Raw genomic sequence first — 19,871 nt, 5'->3', positions numbered from 1 at the left:
CTAAGTCTAAATCAATCATTTTAGTCTTGTTTCTGATTGGTTACAAGATATCACCCATATCAAAACAACGGAAGAAAAACAACGTCGCCATCTCCGAGATCTCTTTGGTGCACACTGCGGAAACAGTCAGAAACGCCCCCTAAACTTCAGCCAGCAGCTGAACTGCGTCTTTGGTGTTAGTACCACTGTAACGTTAATTCTACTAGAATTGGTTTTGGGAAATAACTATGGAGGCCAAGTTAAAGAAAGAGTTGGGGACAGCCATGCTGAGGCCAACCGGTCACTCAGGAGGTGGATGTATCAGCGAGGGCCAGAGTTATGATACTGACTCTGGGAGAGTGTTTGTGAAGATAAATCACAAGAGCCAGGTATTCTGTCGTCATTGTTTTATCCTTTAATTCATTATAGTGACATGTTGGTGTCTGGCTTACCATCTGAGGTATTAGTCAAAAGCACATCAGTGTGGATTTGATCCAAAAGCTAACTTAGCTAACTTACACCCTGCCAGATACTGCCACTGAACTTTGAACATTGCCAAATGGAGAACAGTGTAATTGTTTATTTCGTGTAAATGCACTGCTCATCGGCTCACTATTTATTGTCTTTGTATTTATTCAGGCCAAATTGATGTTTGATGGGGAGCATGCCAGTTTGGAAGCCATTTTTAAGACAGAAACGGTTAAAGTCCCCAAGCCTGTGAAGGTGATTGAGCTTGACAGAGGAGGATGTGTTTTTGTGATGGAACATCTGGACATGAGAGGTCTTAGCAAGTAAGAGCCCAGTCATACAAACAGTTTAGTTTGTACAGTATCACTACCGCTTTATGCAGTTATAGTAAGGGCAATGTGAAAAGATAATAGTGAAAATAGAGTTTATATAGTTTCTTTGTTCAATGAAATACTTTATTTCCAAATCCAAAATGTAGGTACTCAAAGTGCCTAGGAGAGCAGCTGGCAGCTCTGCATCTACACAACAAGAGACAGTTGGACAAATTAAATAAAGAGCAGCAGACAGTGGGTAATTCACCTCATTTAAGTATATCACACAGCATTTCATCCTTTTGCAACACTACACTGAATAGGAGTTTGAAGTGTCAGTGAATTAAAGATTTACTATGTAAGCTATATTACACTTCACAGGAAAAGGAGCTGGGCAGTCAGAGGTGGCTGGTGTTCAAAAATTTGGCTTCAGTGTAACTACATGCTGTGGATACATTCCACAGGTAAAAAAAAATTATTTTATCTGTATACTAGGCAAAACTGGACTGTATTGTAGTCTCTAAAATATAGTAGGTATGTCTTTGATATGTTAGAGTCTTCCTTAGTAATTCCTAAGTAGCTTTCATGTTTTCCCTTACCTCCCCAGCAAAATGAGTGGCAGGATGACTGGGTGAAATTTTACTCGCAGCAGAGGCTGCAGCATCAGCTTAACTTGGTGGAGAAATCGTATGGAGACAGGGAAGCCAGAGAAGCATGGGCCGAGCTACAGGTGCACCCTCCATTTGATCCCATCAGAAACAAAAAATGACATCCTTATGATTATATCATTCATCTGACAGTGGAACTTACATATAGTGTCTGTTATTTACAGCTGAAGATCCCTCAGTTTTTCCAAGATTTGGAGATTTCCCCTGCTCTCCTCCATGGGGACTTATGGGGAGGAAATGTGTCAGAGTGTGAAGAAGGCCCAGTCATCTTTGACCCAGCTTCCTTCTATGGCCATTCAGAGTTTGAGCTGGGCATTGCAGGAATGTTCGGTGGCTTCAACAGCTCTTTTTACTCTGCTTACCATGAAAAAATTCCTCAAGCACCAGGCTTTGCAAAGAGAAACCAGCTTTACCAACTCTTCCACTATCTGAATCACTGGAATCACTTTGGTGGTGGCTACAGGGGCTCTTCAATAAGGATTATGAAGAACCTTCTGAAATAATTGCACTTGAATTCACTTGTAGAAAGCTCCACAGTCTTAAACTCAAGTCAAGTATTATGTATAAATTGACAGATGCTAATTTAACCAAAAATAGTGTGCTGAGTTATTGAAGACTAAACATGACATTCTAACATCGTACTGTCTGTTTCATTTTGTAGAAAATACAGAACCAACATAACAAAATAATTCAGTCATGCCTGCTCCACCTATACCAACCTGCTCCCAAAAGGTGAAAAACAGAATCCATATATTTCAGATATTATCTTAAATTGTGTGTTTGAACAAGGATATATATACTTTGTTAGTACTTTTACATTCTGTATTTTCTCCAGACTCACGTGTAGCAAACATAAACCTTAACATGAAATACTGTTTAAAAAAAACTTAGCTCTGATCCAAGTTTAAACTTCTTGGTCTTTATTTGAACATTTTCTGCAAGTGGAAGAGCAAGCAACACGTTTTTGGTATTCTTCATCAAGCTTGCTTGTCAGTTAGAAGAATACAAAGAAGTTTTAAGTTGGTCTGAAGCTTTGTGCAAGTTTTGCTGTGCTGCAAACCCTTTCTTAATTTTTGATTCTTTTTCATTGCCTGCATTCATCCAACACTCAACTGAATTATACTACTGTGCAAAGGACGTCTGATTTTCCCAGTGAATGCAATGCTGTATACTTATATAAACCATAATATCCTAAGTGTTGATGTTGTGCAGACTGACACTTCATACACCTACAAACTGTTGCTCCATTGTAATATATCCTTGAAATATTTGCAATCTTAACCAACAATAAATCCTGGGATGATGCAATGTGTTTGTCCTGACCTGCTGTCTTTATTATATGTTTGGTATCAACAGTAGTGAATCAGACTGCAAGACCTACATCATCATAAAGAACTCACCAAAACTGGCCACCTAGTGCTCATGTAACTTCGTAACATAGTCTACATAAAATGTAGTCATCTTACATTATTTTTAATTGCTACTTTGCTTATATGTGTGTGTGATTATGTTTATACTACATTAAGAGGTAATATTGATTTAATCGGACTTAAATAACATAATAAAAAATTATAATATTGATTAATTCATAAATAATGATGTGGTTACTTACTGTGTCCATTGCAGTAATTCTTTATAGTTCATATTTTGCTAAGCACTTTCTCAGAAACATAAGGCTGCGTTACGTCTGAACCTCCTCGGCTACAGTACCGGGGCGTGGCGCGAACACAACAGCTACGTAGATAGAAGGAGCATCATATCAGTGATGCTGTGAGCATTAGTGTTACGGTTTTCTTTATTGATATTAATTTCACTTCCCTTGCAGAAAATTTCCACTTTAATGCTATACGTTTTATACATTTCGTCGTTCATTTTCACCCACACCCCGGTGGTTTTCGCTAGGCATAACGTTACATGCTAACAATAGCTAGCTAACTGGCACATAACTTAGAACAACAAACGCTAAAGTTAGACTCTGCGACAAAGAGACTCGTTGTGGGTAAAACTCCGGCACAAATGGCCTTATCGGAGACAGAGAATGGGGGTTGCGGTGGTGAAGGAGGAGAGTCGGACGCTATTGTAACAACGTTCGTGTTGGGGGGCTTCAGTGAGAGTGGTGAGACCAGAGCTCTCCTCTCCAGCCTGCCTGAGGTCCACGGGGACATGGTGACAAGCGAGGCCACCACGCAGAAGTTCTTGGGTGAGACAGTCGTCCACAGAGTACATGAATCCTTAAATGAGAATTTTTAAATCAGTGTTTTGAGCTTGTCATCACATTCTGCTAATTTTTTTCCCACAGTGATAATGAACAGATATCAAGAGCAGCCTCATTTGCTGGACCCGCACTTAGGTACATTATGATAAAGTAAATCTCTAAATTCATATTCTGTCAGTACTGTGGATTCATTTGGAGAATGGTATATATGATTAAAATATACTCTCTCTCTTCCATTTTGTCTTAGAATGGATGTTGAACATGATGCTGGAGTTTGTAAGGAGTGAGAAGTCTCCCCCTTCATTGGTTCATTTGAGCTTCAAGTTTCTCTACATCATCTGTAAGGTCAGTCCAAAACACCGCTCACCAGACTTCACTACACCGAGTGAACACTGGAAAGCTCACTTTACTGACGCAGGACAGTTATCCAGTTAATTCAGAAATCCTGATTTGTGAGACAGTCCCCAGGTATTGATTTGTTTTTTTCCCGGGCAGGTCAGGGGCTATAAAATCTTCATGCAACTTCTTCCCCATGAGGTTGCAGATGTCCAGCCAGTTCTAGACCTGCTGTCCAGGCAGGATCCCAAAGACTCTGAGGTGAGACTGGTATTACTTTTCAAGGGGAAAAAAAACAATAATCCAGGTCTTCACAATTACACCTCTGTGCATTTGCAATTACCTTTGGTTGTTAGCTTTATCAGATGTTTAACAATAGTTTGTTTTGCCATCTACTTATTCCAGACTTGGGAAACTCGCTACATGTTGTTGTTGTGGCTGTCCATGACCTGCCTCATTCCCTTTGACCTTTATCGTCTGGATGGCCATCTGGAGTCAGACGGTGGCAAGGCCAGAGAGTCCACCATGGACCGTATTCTAGCTATTGCAAAGGCAAGTTAAGGAAGGTTAGGGAAGTGGATCTATATGTCTAGGTCTTGCTCCCCATAATGGCTTTGCTCTGTTATCAGGATATGTGGATCCCCAAAATATCTGAATAAACTGTCTAGAAATTTTGCAGCAGTTATTCAATGACATTTATGGAACAGAGTAACTAATAATAAATCATCCTCTGCTGTTTTTTTTGAGTCGGTAATAAATCCATTATTACTGCCAAACATTTAAACTAATACAAAACAAGCAAATCATCAATATGTCTCTATCCAAACTGATGTAACCATAGAGAAACTGTTTAAGAATGTTATGATGTACAGTATTTACAGTCATGTTATCATACAGCATGAATAACATTTTCTTCTTTCTTTCCAGTCTTACCTAGTCGTTAGTGATACTCCCAGGGATGCTGCAACTGTACTGGTATCAAAGTAAGTAAATACTTACAATCATCTGGCAGATTTAATGTTATTAATTAACATTTTACTCAAATGCCATACATAATAAAACATGAATATACCCTCGTAGCCACAAAAATCTCAAAGTCTAACCCAGAGCAGTGGGCTGCTGGATGTTGATAGACTAGTAAGGACGTATGAATAGTAATGAGAACAAATTAAGTTATTCTTTTGATCAAATCAGCACTACCGAAAACTCTGTGACAACTAATGTCTTACACTTGATGATGGACATAGGGTGTGCATTACTCCTAGAAATTAGGAAAAAGAGATAAATTTGTGCTTTAAATGACCCTTGCGCTTAAGATAGGAACTGTTCTTTTTTAAATTTTAAGCTTTATTCATTAAGCAGACAAAACACAACATATTCAGAAAAGTGCCAGGGGATAATAATCAGAACCAGCCAAGGATTTATACTTCTTTTTTTTAATATATATTATTATATTCTCATTATTGATGTGTGCATAGCATAGCATACTAGCTTGTAAACCCCATCTTATCTTAACCAATAATAACATGTCATTGTATTTGTTGATAATTGTTTTATTACTAATATAAATCTGTAACTAGTATCTAATTATTTGGTAACTAAAGTTATAAAATAAGTGTAGTGAAGAAAAAGTAAAATGGAAAAGGTAAATAGTACAACATTTACCTCTGAAGTGTAGTAGAGTAGAAGTATCAGAAAATGGAAATATGTAAGTGAAGTACAAGTACCTCAAAATTCTACTTAAGTTCAATACTTGAGTAAATGTACTTAGCTACTTTCCACTAGTGATGGCGAGATGAAGCTTCATGAAGCATTGAAGCTTTCCATCCAATTGGTTCAGTCATGGGCCGAAGCGTCACTGTGCTTCAATTGCTCTACTGTGCCATCAAGTGGACAATAAATGTAAAACAGGCAGATTATAACGGCAACATGGCTTTGGTGTGTGAAGTTTTGAATTGAAAAAATTAATGAATGATGTTTGTGATGCCAATACATGACTGATTAGCTTTTTATAAGGTGTCTGTCTTTATGATACAATGACAAGGTCAAAAGGAAAGTGGAAACAAGGGAGAGGGTTATGATAACTTGGTTTGTGACTTTAGATAATAGAGACAACATTTTATTCATATTTATTTAAAAATAACACTTCCACAGTGCTGGGCTTCAGGCGGTTTCTTTTTTGGAGATGATTTTACCTGCTTTATAAAATTATTATTACGGTAATATGGGGTAAGAGTTTAATTCTTACCAAAGCCACAAAATGTAAAAAAAAAAAAAGTCAACACTTTCTTTTCCTCTGTTTCATCACAATTTTTTAAGCTATTTGATCAAAGCAATTCTGACATAAGTTGATAAACTTTTTTAGTCATTTAAAATGAGCTGTGAATAAAATCTAATTGTGTTAAATTTCAAGTTCAAAAGTCCACAAAATGTTGAGGAGGGTCCATTGCATTTTGCTGCTCCTATCGAATCGCACGCCAAACCCGCAGACCAATTCCTGAATCGGTCACGTACAGCCGGCTCGCGAGGCTTCGAACGTCACCACATACGTCATCAACACAAGCTTCGATACGCGCTTCACAAAAGTCATCCTGCATTACTCGACACACGCTTCGAAGCCTCGACACGGACGGACACATCACTACTTTCCACCACTGCTTATCCTTTTAATCCTATTCAGAATATGATATGAAACATGATGTGGTTATTAATATCCCTGTATGATTCTAACATTATCCAGGTGACTGATTAGTGCCTCAGTGTCTCTGACGCCTCCACATTAAACAGTCTCTGTCATTTCTGTACTGAAGTGCAGCTATTTTCAGTATGACACTTTCCGTTACGGATGTCCCGACCAGGATTTATGATCCATTTTTTATATAAATTCTGTTTTTGACCATTTTTCCTTCATTATACAACCTACAGTGCACATTTTAGGCTTGCATTTAAATTAGTGAAGCAATTTAGATATTAAGAAAATTCAGCGTACCATAATGTTTTGTACCATTAACAGTCTCAGCATGAACAAAATACTGTAGTTTCTACCAACAGTAGGTAGTACTGTAGAGATGTGGTTCACCTGCTAAATGTCACTGAAATAGGCATAAAACGACCTCTCTGGTCACATTGATATAATTATATATTAAATAATTAAGTAAAACTGATTTCTATTTTAATATATTTTGTGGCTCAGCAGGTCACTCACTCACTTCATCGTGTGGGCAGTTTATTAACATAGCGTAGTGGGGAATTTTTGACAGCTGTCATTGCACTTCCAGGAAAGCACACCTTAATTTATAGCTGATATCTTAATCAAAATTCCTGTATTTATTGGTCTTGGATTGGCTCGGGACATCCTTACTTCACTTTAATTTCAGCTTGTGGATTATCATTATAGGTTTTCTTTTGTTAATCCTATTGACTCACTGACAACTACCTGAGGGCAGTTGAGGACAAAGTACACACTTTTATGCCTGTGCTGATCATAATATGATGGTTGAATGGAACATAACAGAAACACAAAATACAATGTGGTTGAAGTTAGTAACTGTAATTAGTTTTCCAGCCAGTAAGGGGCATGGTTGTTCTTGAAATGTCTTTACTGGTGTCTGCATTTGTTTATCCACATGAAGCATTTTATTGTTTTCTTGTTTTATTGTGCATGACTGTACAGGTTCATGACACGCCCTGATGTGAAACAGAAGCGCCTCGGAGACTTTTTGGACTGGAGCCTCACCACTATATCCCAGACTGGTGACCAGTCAATGAGAGACATTATGGTGCTAGATGGTGCCTTGCAGTCTCTGGTAAACGCATACACATACCTAACAATCAGACTCAGTCATGTGCGGTTGCATGGACACCTGTCTTTGTATGTTTGAAGGCAGTGTAATCGGTGAGCTGTATTAAAACCTAAAGAGGGTAGTTTACAAGAGCTGACATGACTGGTATGTCTGACACAATACCTGATGTGGTTTTGGCAGGTGTGTAATGCACCTGCTGCGTGTGTGGGATCTGCTGCTTCAGATGACTTATGTCAGTTTGATCCACTGCTTTAAGCTAAACGGTTCTTCAGCAAATGAGAACGTTGAGGGTACTTAGTTCCAATGAAATCCGCTTTTCCAACTGTATGCCTTTCACATTACACCTGTTCTCATTTAAAATGATAGATATGAATGATTTTGATTATTTTTTTCTACACAGTTGCAGATAAAGTTTATGCTATACTATTATTATTATTATTATTATTAGTAGTAGTAGTATTATACTATTTGTAGAATTAGAGTCCAGTGGTGGCTCCATAGGATTGTTTCCAACGTGATTCTAACATTTCTCCAAAAGTCAAAATTTACTTATAAAAACAGGTTTTTAACTTACGAAACATTCTGCTCCAATTTGTTGGTGTTTAGCCTTTCAAAAACAGCATTTTCACTGCGGTCAAAAAAACGTTTGTTCTCCTGCTTGCCACACACGAATGGAGGCACACATCTGTATTAGCGGGCGGTCTAGCAGCAATCTAACAGCACCATAAATTACTTTTCTATAACCACAATCTGTTTAAGCTCAAGTAGTTTGTATCATTGTTACTAAGGTTACAGCACCCGTCCTTTGTCAGTCACACCGAACGTCTGCACTGGTTAGATTTTGGGATTAGCCAACAATCTACATATCTATATGTATTTGGAACTGATGAGTTACATTCATTAAAGTTTATTTAATAAAAAAAGACTAACCCATTTAATCAGATCAAAATCATGATGACTTCATAAACAATGGTGACAGACATTCAATTGAAAACCTCAGTAAAAGCCTTGAATGTAAAAAAAGAAAATCGGTACAGTCCCAATTAACGATGAAGGGTATTGTGTAATCACTTCCTGTTAGCTAAAGAAATTTAATGCAGCCCTCAAGCAAGCACATTGCATTCATATCATTGGCACATAAACTTGCATAACATGTTTAGAAAGTGTAACTCGTACTTAATGTCTGTGAAGTGAATCTGGCTCCAGCCTATGTGCTGCTTAGGGCGTTCAAAACTGGCTCTGATTATTCAGTCAACAAACCTAAAGGGCCCATACTTTACTGTTTTTGTGTGTAGATTGAGGGTAAAATACTGCAAAACATCAAGATTTAAGGACAACAAGAAATTGTCAAGAAATAAGCTAGTGTGAATTTGGTATTATTTAAAAATGTGTGACGCCTTCCCAAATGTTATTGCTATCATGTGTCGTCTGCAGTGTCTTAAATTGATTTGGTCTTCTTGTTTTATGCCCCCTAGGCGAAGCTTTTTAAACATGGAAAACGAGATGACCTATTACCGTATGGTAGGTTCCCTTTTCCCTGTTACATTTGTAATAATTCAATACTTTGCTCTCTAATCTCCATGTGGAAGTCGAAGAAAAAACAGAATTTCCTGAACAGGAGTTGTTGGAGCGTATGATTGTCACACTCATAGTCTTTGTTCGTTGTTTTTGCCTTTGGTAATAGAATTATTTGTGTTTACAAATCTTAATCTAAATAGTCTATGCTAGAGGGAAGATATTTGAATTTAGACATCAGGTGATATTTCAGTAAGTACAACAGAGCCTTCCCATGCATGAATTGTCTATATGGGACATTAGGTAGAGACAGTGCAGTTGGAACTGGTATGTCAACCTCATCCATGGCAGTTAGGATTATTGGTTGGTGGTGTGATATGTACACATACTCTATGTAAATATTAAAATCTTTGAATTCTCAACACAGTGAGAATATTTTTTTGGACAAAAAGGCATGGAAGTATGTCTTCGTCAACCTCTAACTAGATACCTCCATAAATATGTATGTACCTGTATGTATTTGTCATTTTATTTGTTATAACAGTGTTATAACAGGTAATATTGGTTTCCTTATTTGTTTCCCAGCTCCCACAATTCTGAAGTCTCTGGAGCAGAAAAATCTATCAGAGAGCAGCCAGGCCATGCTGAGGAAGCTCGGTGTCAAACTAATCCAGAGACTTGGCCTCAACTTCCTGAAGCCACGTTTGGCTGCTTGGAGGTCAGACATAATACCAAATGTTGTGCAAACTAACCAAGCAAAGTCAGCTGGCACAATTTCTATCTCTATAATACATCGATGCAAAAAGAAATTCAGTGTGTGTTTGCAAAAAAGTTTGTTAGATTTAATACATGTAAACAATAAATGTAAATAATATTGTTATTATTGAAATAAAGTGATTCACATAACCTCATATGGCTCCCCGTTCAACTGGGAATTTCTCAATGTCAGGTCTGTTTCTAGTTAGATTTTTATTGTGAGTAATGTCACACAGCACAAAGCTGATGGCCTTAAAAATTTTATGCACATGTTTTTCAGGTACCAGAGAGGCAGCCGCTCCCTAGCAGCAAACCTTTCTATGTCCCAGTCTACCGCTGCCGCTGTGACTCCTGAAGAGGAGACACAAGAACAGGAGGAGGACTATGATATTCCTGAAGAAGTGGAGACTGTTATTGGTCAGTTTCAGCCTCTGCTCTGTTAAAAATGTTTGTTATTGCAATACCTCTGCTCAGGAAATCTAATTTGCATGGTATTTTACAGAGCATCTGCTGTTGGCACTGAAGGATAAGGAGACAATTGTGCGCTGGTCTGCAGCAAAGGGGTAACAATCTGTTCATATGACACCTAGCAAACCTGAACTGTTGATAACATCCCTGTTGCTACTTGCCTTTGGTATTCTTTGTCAAAGACAGCTCCTCTGAAATAGTTTATGTGTTATAATAATCATCTGTTGTATTTAACCCTTCAGCATTGGGAGGGTGACTGGGAGGCTTCCCAAGGATCTGGCTGATGAGGTGGTTGGATCAGTGCTGGACTGCTTCAGGTATGTTCATGCTTGGGGAATATTGGCTCTCTCCATCAGTCACGCTATCATGTGTTATATGTTTATTTGTTTGCTTTTTTGTGTTTCAAAATACCTGTCTCACAGGGGCAACTTTTTTACGCAGGCATATTAACATGTTCTATGTTTTGACCTGAGTTGTTCTTTTTCAAGCTTCCAGGAAACAGATAATGCTTGGCATGGAGGTTGCCTGGCACTGGCAGAGCTTGGCAGGAGGGGCCTGCTGCTACCTTCCAGGTTGACAGATGGTATGTGTCCACAAATTCACACTGAAATAGTGAGTCAGTTTGTTATTTATTTATTAAAGATATTTACATTTACAGTCCATTTTTCCCCAATACAAAAAACAGGTCTGTACTTAAATATTAAGAACCTTATAAAAGTTTCCAATCATGTGTGAGAACAAGACACGGTATGCACATACCTGTGATAACAAGTCTTTACATTTATTTTTTTATTGATTGATTTTACAGTTGACCTTGTGGCAGTGCTACAGACATGTCACATCTGCCCTTGCTAGAAGAATGAAATCTTATAGCACTTAATTATTATTTTAACATTGTTGTTCAAAGGGCTCATGTGATCACATCAAAGCTTGCAGTGGTGAAGGTCAGAGATATTCAATCCTTATTACCAAATAATACAAATAACAGTCCGAGTTTAGTTATTAGCAACAGCGAGGCCTCTTCCTCAGAGGCCGCCCTGGAGCTTTTGCTCTCTTTTTTTGTTTATGGCAGTTGCTTTCAGCCCGGCCTGAGCTGCTTGCTCTTTTCATGCCCTTTCCCTTAGCGTTGGTTGTTTGCTTTGTCTTGTCTGGACAGACAGGACTTCTTGCATCTGTGTAATCCTCTGAGGGCCCTTTTGCAGTGCCAAAGTCACATGAAGAGGCAGCAGAACTTGCAATGGCTAGCTGACACAGTGCCAGTGCTGCAGTCTGCCTCTGGTCATATGGTTCTTCATCCTGCTCAGTGTCTGGCCTCTGCTGAAGATCTTCTGAAGTGTTCAGAGCAGAGCTGTGTACAGGGCTGCTATAAGAAGCCCGCAGGCTGAGGTTCAGAGGCAACTCTTGCCCATTGAATGTCTCTGTATCTGAGCACCTCGGTCTGTATTCAGATAGATTTTTTTCTTTGTCCTGGTTTTTTGTTGAGAGGTTGAGGGGGGCCAGGTCTTCTCTGTTGTCCTCATTATCTTGTTCTAATGTGGTTTCAGGAGTTGGCTCAGAGACAGACGTAGACTTATATCTGTTACTCCCAGCTGATCTGAAAGAGACAGGCCAAAATAGAGAGTTAAGGACTGACTATCATAATTGCATGTACGGTATTCTGCAGCTCAATTAAGCCAAGAAATAAAGATGTCTTTCTTTTACCTACCCTCCATCCACATGCAGAGTTCTCAACTGCAGTAGGCTCTCTGCGTACTCCTCTTGTCTTAAGTCAGTTTTGATGGGTTGCGAGGCTGTAGTTGTGTGTTCTCGATGGAAGGTTGTGTCTGATTCAGCTTTGTTGGTGTAGTGCTCGGCCTCTGTGCCTCTCTGGATGATGTGTGCATGACTGGGTCTGTCAGGGGACCCCAGGGCCGAACAGCCCTCCTTAGGGCTTAGCCTAGTTTCCTTGTCTCCTTGCCCGTCATTGCTCTCATTGCTCTCATTGCTCTCATTGCTCTCCTCTTGTGTAGATGTGTTGAGGCTGTTGTGACTGGGACGTGGATGTATGTGCAAGTCATAATCCTTAGACCCAAGGGTCGGGCCATACAAATCCAAAGGAAGAAATCTGGGTCCTGTTAATGGCATGGAGAGCTCGTGTGGTCTGTACAGGGCATAATGCAGAGGGAGCCCTGGGTGAATCGGGTGGCAGTATCTGTATGGGTATGGGGGAAAGAGGGAAGTGGGCGGTGGGGCAATGGGTTGTGGTACCACAGGCCTCTGTGGATCCATGAACTCTGTGTGGAAAGAAGGAGAGTTCGGCCTATTTTCATGGTGGTTTCCGGGGAGGTAATACGGTGGATACAGGGCTCGGTCAGGCAGGAGATAAGGAGAGTATTCAGGAACCATGCGAGGGGGGAACGGTTTTAAGGGAATGGATGATGAAATCGTGCCCCATGGCAAGCCTGGGTGGTTGAAAGTAGGAACAGGTGCTTGCATATCCTCTGACTGCTGCACAGATGACTTAAAGGCTTCTGTTCCGTCATTTTTGGGTGTGACAGGGTAGAAGGCAGATGGGCGCGGCAGAGATTTGGCCTGATTGCTCTCCATGTTCTCTCTGTCTGTTACTGTATTTGATTTTGTCACACTCTGGCTGTCCTTATTGACTGGACTGTCACACCCAACGTCTACTTCTTCGGTGTCATCTCTGCTCTCAGCTTTGTTCTCCTCATCGCCCTGTTCCTCAGGTCTGTTGTTCAGAATGGCCGGCGGAGGGCTTGGACAATCTGTAGATTTGACAGGGACCCCCTTTGCTAAAGCCTTGAGCTGTCGGGCTGTTTGCCCGTTTCTTTGTGACATAAGAGAGATGGAGTTTTTACACAAGTTGTATTTCATGTGGTTGAAGAGGTGGGACTTTTCATTGCAGGTGAAAGGACACTGGAAACATTGGTACTTAAAGGGCTTGCCTGGCGGTCGGGGAATGTAGTGAGGCCTTTTTGGCTTGCGCTCCTGCACAGTTTCCATCGTGGTGCAAGTTTTCTGAAAGAAAAATACAACACATTGCATTTGGGGAATTAGTAATGGTTTAGGTTTGCTTGAAGTTCCTCTTTTCACTGAAGCTGTTGAGGGATGGGATCTAAAGCATATAAGAGAAAAATAAATTAGGCTAATAGAGTTGTTTGACCGGTTCAGATGCAGAGTGGCTCTCACTGGAACGTTTTTCTCTGTGTTCCTTTAACTGCTCAGGCAGAAAAATCTCTAGCTGCTCAAAACACTGCACCCTCAGGCTAATGTATTTTAGCAACTGTTTCTTCACACCGGGTTGGACAACAAACAGAGTAATAGTTAAATATGTAAACCTGTGTACTGTATGTAAAAATGTACCCACATGTTTGCATAGGTGCACTCGGGTCTTTGTGTGGTTTTTGGCAGCCTACAAACGCCTCTACTTGGTGTCGGTTTGCCTGTTTACCTTTCCATCCGTTCTGATATCACTCCCCTCATGCCCTGTAAAGTTAGAGAGACGCTAGGGCACTAGGTAGGCAGGTGTTGGGCAGACAAGGTGCTTACTAACACAGACCTGGAGGGCATGCAGAGACATGCTTCTTCTCTCAACCTTACTTAAGTCTATGCTGTCGGCGTGGGAACCACCAGACACCTGCTTCCCATGACTACACCTGCGGGATGCACTCAATCAGCTCCCAATCATAATCATCATCATCATTTGATGATCTCACCAGCCCTGGAGATACATGAGAATGATAAGTAATTCTTTAATAATTCCCCATGCAGTGTACCCACTAGCATGTGTAGTAATAGTTCAAATTAGCCGTTTTAGTGAAACTGTGAAGTACATGGCATCTGAAAAATTTCTGGTTCGCCTTTGAAATGAGACGTCACCTAAAGCTGTGGGTTAAGTGTTGCTGGGTGCCGCATGGAGGAACCTGCTTGTCATGCACTGTCGCAAGAAGTTGTCACTCAAGTTTCTGTCCAACTGTAGTAGCACGCAAAGCCACTCCCTTCTTAAGATGAGAAATTCATTAGAAAATTCCTTTTCAGCAGTGTGTCTCTTCACTATGAATATAATGTAGTCAAAATCTTTTTGTTTTCATTAATAGAAAATATATTTGGTTACTATGAGCTCAAGTGATGTCTTTCTTTTTCAATTCACAGTCTGTATAATTTTTATAAAATGAATTGTTAAAAAAAGCTATGTTCTCTTTCTAAATCTCCTGAACTTTGTTAGAAGGTCTTCTACAGAGGCCAAGTAATTTCAGCATGACCTGTGCATCAGCTGTGGCATTGCAGGCAGGGCTAATTAAAATCCATAGGTAACAGGTGCATACAGCGTTCACTAACCTAAATACACCTTACAAACTAGTTAACATTACTTTACAAACAAGTCTTTTCCAATAACACAAAAAGGCTTTAGTAAGTGTAATGTAAATAAGTAAATGTAACTTAATGCTGCGTCCTTCTTAATGAAGGAAGAAAAAAAAGAAAATAATTACCTGTTCTGGCTGAAGCAACAGTGTCCTGAGTATTCAGCCTGTTCAGAGTTGCTCCACAGCCCTCCGCCAGCGTTGGTACCTGGTCAGGACGTTGACTTCAGTTTGTGCTAAAAGTTCAGAGTGTGTTTGTGAATGTGTGTGATGGTGCATGCGTGTGCTGTATTTAGTGATGTTAGTTTTGTGTGGTGAGTTCCTCTCTCTCAGGTGTTGTCTCACTGGTGGGTGTGGCTTCAGCCCAAACAGCAGGGCCCTTAGGCAACATTGATGTACCTGATATTAGTCAAGCCTCAAGCGATGATTTACATGATGTGATGTGGTGGGGTGGGGGCTCTTCTTCTTCTTTCCTGTTCCGTTTCTCTCTTTTGTGGAAATGACCACACAGGGCTCATTCTGCAGTTACTGCAAATAACTTTGATTTACATCAATGCCTCAAGATCAGTAGCAAGCTGGCAAGATCAACATGACATTTGCATACTCGCAGGTAAAATTGGTGCTGATCTTGTTTAGTGTTACATCGCTTTTTTTTGTTCAAGGTCTATAGTACAGTGTTACAGATTTACAAAAGTAACATTTTTACTAAATGAGCTGACTTTATTGCTATTCCAAACTATAATAGTTATATTTATATATTTTTGATTTACATACATAAGTAACAATTAAGAAATGACAGTCCATTATAATGGTAATATCTTGGCCTTGTGCATATTTTCTGCTGCTTTTAATCAGCTCTAATAATAAAAATTATAATAATAAATTTTACTTGTAACCCACCTTATATTTAAATAAATCACTGCTACAGATACAGATAAAAACAGTAAAGTGCTGAAAATATAACACATAGAGCATAAAAATAAAAACAATAGGGCAAAGAAAAAGGTTAAAAGTCAACAAAAGTAAAAAGTAAAAATGTGCTGCCAAAGGGTTGTTTTAAATGCATGTACGCCAAAACAGTAATACAATCTGAAATGCTTACCACAGTTTGGAGACTCAGCATATTGAAAATTGGAAGTGTTTAATAATGATACATTCTTCATTATTATAAAATAAACTGTATAGCCAACACACACAATTTTCATGCAGGTGTGAAGCTAAAGTAGTGATATTTGAACTCTCCTTACCACAAAGATTGCATACAGTTGTTACATGTTTTTTGGCATAGCTTTCATTATTTGATAGTATGATTCTTTTTTTGTTGTTCATCCATTTCTATTGTCAACTTGCAGTTGTGCCACTCATTGTCAAATCCTTGACCTACGAGGAAAAGAGGGGAGCATGCAGCGTTGGTTCCAATGTGCGTGACTCTGCCTGCTATGTGTGCTGGTCTTTTGCCAGGGCGTATGAACCCCAGGAGCTCAAGCCTTTTGTCACTCAGATTGCCAGGTAACCATCTTCTTCCTTCCTTTGCCATATAACTTTAACATGGATAAATTGCTGCAAAACCTGCAGCAAACAAGAAAACAATTTTATCTGTCAAGGTCACTGTTTCAGTGATATGAGAGTGAATCTGTGTTGATGAGTGGCCCAAATGGTTGAGTTCACTATTAATATGCCTGTAATGATATTTCACTCTTTCATCTACAAAAAACAACTATGCCTATTACCATTTTAATTTACTTTTGCTGCTGTTTGTTGTTCATGCAAACTCAATATTTCCTACTTGTGTAATTGTAATGTACATTTTTACAGTATTATTTACAGTAACAAATGGTATGCCATAATTGGCACCCATTAGCGACATAATCCCTCCTCTTTCCCGACAAAGAAGTAAAATACAGGTCAGATATGAAAATTGCAGCCCATAAACAGTTTTTTGCATTGATATATCTGTGATAAGCCTGCAATCAGCCAATGATATCATCCCAGCAATATCTACATACTCTAAAAATCAAATATATAAAATAGTCCTCCACTATATACAAAATAACAGCTACAATTAAGAGATGAAAGCACAATACACTGTTTTTATAATTAGATTTCTTTGTTGCAGTTCATTGTGAATTTCATTGTCATTGCAATTTGCATAAAAGCTGTATGGTTTGCATCTAAGCAGGTACTTGCTAACTCAAACCAGTTTTTCTGTGTCACATCAATCTTGCCTGTTGCCACATACTGAGCAGATATACTTGTGTGCTGTGTTTGTGCCTTCATGTACATTGCTGTTTATCTTTTTGTGGCTCAGTGACAGCAGTTCTTCTGAACGCTGAATTTTCGCTGAGCGCCCTCTCTGACACAGTAACGATATACCAATGATTCAACACTCACTCTGAACTTAGAGGATATTTTGGGATTTATAAAGATTTTATATATGCATTATAGCAACCAGGAAAAGTCTCTAAGGTCCATGTGTGAGGACTGCAAAGGGACAGTCAGTAGAAGTAGTGAATACATTTTTCTATAAGGGAAAGTGCTGCACGCTCGTGTAGTATTTGGCAGAGAGGGGGTGGAGATATTTGTTCCAGTTTTTCGTTATAAAAGAGCAAATCCTCCTCCCTGTTTTGTAGTAGCTGACGGTGCCTGAGCATTGAATGAAACAGCATTATTATGTTCGGACTCTCGATTTACTCTTGTTTGCTCACAAGCTTTATATAAAACATATTGCTGGAAATGTTTTTATTCATCCAAGCAGCATGAATATAATTTAAAATATATAGAGAGACTATTAGTGGTTGACAAATATGAGTTTTTCCATGGCCAATGATGATTTTTAGAGAGTAGGGAGTATATATTGCCGATATATAATGCCGATGTCAAAACAAAGAAAAGTCATATGTAATTCCATTATTTCTTGTAGAGCACAATCTGATAGAACAAGACTGGTATTTAAGAGAGAGTGGGGTACGTCATTCAATGGCATTATTCTCTACAGTATAATAATATATATTATAACGCTGAATAAATTGAGGGCTCAGAACTTTTCATCACCTTCCCAAAACTCAAAGTGTACAGTGCTTCCTAACTCATTTTATTTTCTTAGAGCATAAGACATAAAGATTGAGATAATACCTTAATTTAAGTGTTCTTAGTAGGCAGTGACATTACAAAATGCGCATTTCTCTGACTTTCTCTCTGCATGCTGCCTTTACACTAATCTGACTGCATCTAATTCATACTTCTGCAGTGTTGGAAATGTTACTAGGTCTGTCCTAGTGTAATTGCCATCCAGACTTTTGTTTAAAAGTGAATAGGTTGCTTATGCAGACATGAGGCAGACATGTTCAGTTTCATTCACATAATCATAAAGGTTTTATGTTTTCGGTCAATAAACAGTTTTGCTTCACTTTTACTTATATACATATTTTTAGATTGTTGCAAAGCCATAGGGACGGGACAGAAATTGTCTCTTTTGGTCCATAACCTAGAATGCAAAATGACCAGGAAGGGCTTGTTCCAGGATCAAAGGCTGGACCCAGCCTTAAAATAGTGATTTTTTAGTAATTAGTAACATTTTAAATCCTGTACATCTAAACGGCAACCAGTGTGGAGAAACAAAGGTGCAATGCCCTCCAGTGACGTGCGTTCAGTCTTTGTCAATAGTAACAGTTTACCTCCTCCTCGATCCCTTTTCTCTCCGTGTGCATGTATAGGCCTGTGGCCTCTGACTGTGCAGACCAGCTCTGCAGCGTCAGTTTGAACCCCTGCAACTACCATTATCATCAGCAGTCACGACAACACCCTCTCTTTCCCTAGCCTACAGGATTGCAGAGTTTCGCCTGTTACTGTAGGTTTCGGTCGCCGTTTGGCAGCAACTCATAGACAAGCTGGTTCCTGCTCTATTCATTACAGCTTGATGACATTTACCGAAAACTCACTTTTGTGAGTGTGGCACTAAGTGACTTGGGCAAACACATACACACAGTTGTATCTGTTCACACAGTTACAGTCACACTATAGCAGCCACAGACATACTTTCAAATATACTTTAGGGCAGTATCTACAGTTCAATCAGGACTGCTTTTGTTTTCAAGCCCTCAGGGCAAGGGCAGTTATTAAAGCTAAAGTGGGGCAGTTAGTAAAGCTCCAGACCTTCCAGATCTTGCAGTTTGGAGGCAGGCAACGTGTGCAGAGCAAACAAGGCCAACAGCAGTTAATCTCAGGCTGTCACTGTTGTGTATAAGTAGGTTGGCCCCCCTTCAACAACTGACATTCACACACCCACCCCTCCTCAGACTTGTAGAGGCAGCTAAAGTTAAAGGATGTTGAGGTCGAAATACAATCGGACAACTGCCAGTATTGCAGGGAGTGTCATGGTTAATCACACTGTGACTGCGTTTTCCTAAGGTGCCGGGAAACTGTGCACTGTAATCAGTTTTGTGGTGATGATGTAATCAAAATTCTTAGCCATTGAATATTAACAAATTATTAAGATCTTGATACACTGTTGGCGCGCTGTAACAGGACAGAGATATACAGGTTAGGATCTCAAAAAAGGAAATGTTGCAAAGTCGGAGATAATTTGCCAATTTGTCCAAGCTGCCAAGTGTCAATTTACAGATTTGTATCTTGCAAATAAATATTGAAATAGTTAACTGTCAACAAAGAAAGCTCAAAGCAGCATGTTTTACATTTGGACTTACAAAGCTATAGTGGACGAACGGATACATGCAGATTTCTTTTACATTTGATTACAGTCACATTAAGTTGTCTACCCATTCAACATGAATTTTTCTGTGTCTGCGGAAACACTTCATTCCTTCTTGTTTGTATTCAGCTGACAAATCTAGTCTTTTATGTAATCATTTATACTCTCCAATCCATACTTTCTCTCTGCAGTGCTTTGCTGATCACGACTGTGTTTGACCGAAATGTCAACTGCCGCAGAGCTGCCTCTGTAAGTTCTCTGGTCAACATCCTACGATTGCTAACTA

At 39.3% G+C, this 19,871-nt stretch overlaps 3 protein-coding genes across 4 annotated transcripts in view; 2 read left to right on the top strand and 1 right to left on the bottom strand.

Annotated features, from left to right (window-relative positions):
* The first annotated feature begins 66 nt into the window (after nucleotides 1-66).
* Nucleotides 67-2,734, top strand: LOC123959381 (fructosamine 3 kinase related protein). Of its 2 annotated transcripts, XM_046033397.1 has the most exons (6): nucleotides 67-368; nucleotides 619-770; nucleotides 926-1,017; nucleotides 1,140-1,222; nucleotides 1,366-1,488; nucleotides 1,591-2,734. In XM_046033397.1, exons 1-6 carry the CDS (start codon nucleotides 228-230, stop codon nucleotides 1,927-1,929), a joined length of 930 nt encoding a protein of 309 aa, XP_045889353.1. In that variant the 5' UTR covers nucleotides 67-227; the 3' UTR covers nucleotides 1,930-2,734. The 2 variants fall into 2 exon arrangements, with proteins under 2 accessions (XP_045889353.1, XP_045889360.1); XM_046033404.1 differs by lacking the exon at nucleotides 1,140-1,222 and having other exon boundaries at nucleotides 926-1,013.
* A 413-nt stretch (nucleotides 2,735-3,147) lies between these two features.
* tbcd (tubulin folding cofactor D) overlaps nucleotides 3,148-19,871 on the top strand; it is a 28,589-nt gene continuing 11,865 nt past the window's right edge. Inside the window, exons 1-15 of the mRNA XM_046035767.1 lie at nucleotides 3,148-3,626; nucleotides 3,726-3,776; nucleotides 3,889-3,986; nucleotides 4,137-4,238; nucleotides 4,383-4,529; nucleotides 4,905-4,960; nucleotides 7,651-7,783; nucleotides 9,256-9,301; nucleotides 9,881-10,013; nucleotides 10,332-10,468; nucleotides 10,554-10,614; nucleotides 10,762-10,836; nucleotides 11,008-11,102; nucleotides 16,230-16,386; nucleotides 19,777-19,834. Coding sequence (XP_045891723.1) covers nucleotides 3,443-3,626; nucleotides 3,726-3,776; nucleotides 3,889-3,986; nucleotides 4,137-4,238; nucleotides 4,383-4,529; nucleotides 4,905-4,960; nucleotides 7,651-7,783; nucleotides 9,256-9,301; nucleotides 9,881-10,013; nucleotides 10,332-10,468; nucleotides 10,554-10,614; nucleotides 10,762-10,836; nucleotides 11,008-11,102; nucleotides 16,230-16,386; nucleotides 19,777-19,834 — 1,533 coding nt within the window. The 5' untranslated portion in view covers nucleotides 3,148-3,442. The remainder of the gene's footprint in view (nucleotides 3,627-3,725; nucleotides 3,777-3,888; nucleotides 3,987-4,136; nucleotides 4,239-4,382; nucleotides 4,530-4,904; nucleotides 4,961-7,650; nucleotides 7,784-9,255; nucleotides 9,302-9,880; nucleotides 10,014-10,331; nucleotides 10,469-10,553; nucleotides 10,615-10,761; nucleotides 10,837-11,007; nucleotides 11,103-16,229; nucleotides 16,387-19,776; nucleotides 19,835-19,871) is intronic.
* Nucleotides 11,193-15,168, bottom strand: znf750 (zinc finger protein 750). The gene is made up of 3 exons (XM_046035779.1): nucleotides 15,007-15,168; nucleotides 12,225-13,534; nucleotides 11,193-12,113 (listed from the first exon to the last, which is right to left on the bottom strand). Exons 2-3 carry the CDS (start codon nucleotides 13,517-13,519, stop codon nucleotides 11,522-11,524), a joined length of 1,887 nt encoding a protein of 628 aa, XP_045891735.1. The 5' UTR covers nucleotides 13,520-13,534; nucleotides 15,007-15,168; the 3' UTR covers nucleotides 11,193-11,521.

Source organism: Micropterus dolomieu, linkage group LG02 (genome assembly GCF_021292245.1).
Source record: "Micropterus dolomieu isolate WLL.071019.BEF.003 ecotype Adirondacks linkage group LG02, ASM2129224v1, whole genome shotgun sequence".
Classification (NCBI taxonomy): Eukaryota; Metazoa; Chordata; class Actinopteri; order Centrarchiformes; family Centrarchidae; genus Micropterus; species Micropterus dolomieu.
Note: the sequence above shows the minus strand (reverse complement) of the source record. Positions and strands in the feature narration are given on the sequence as shown.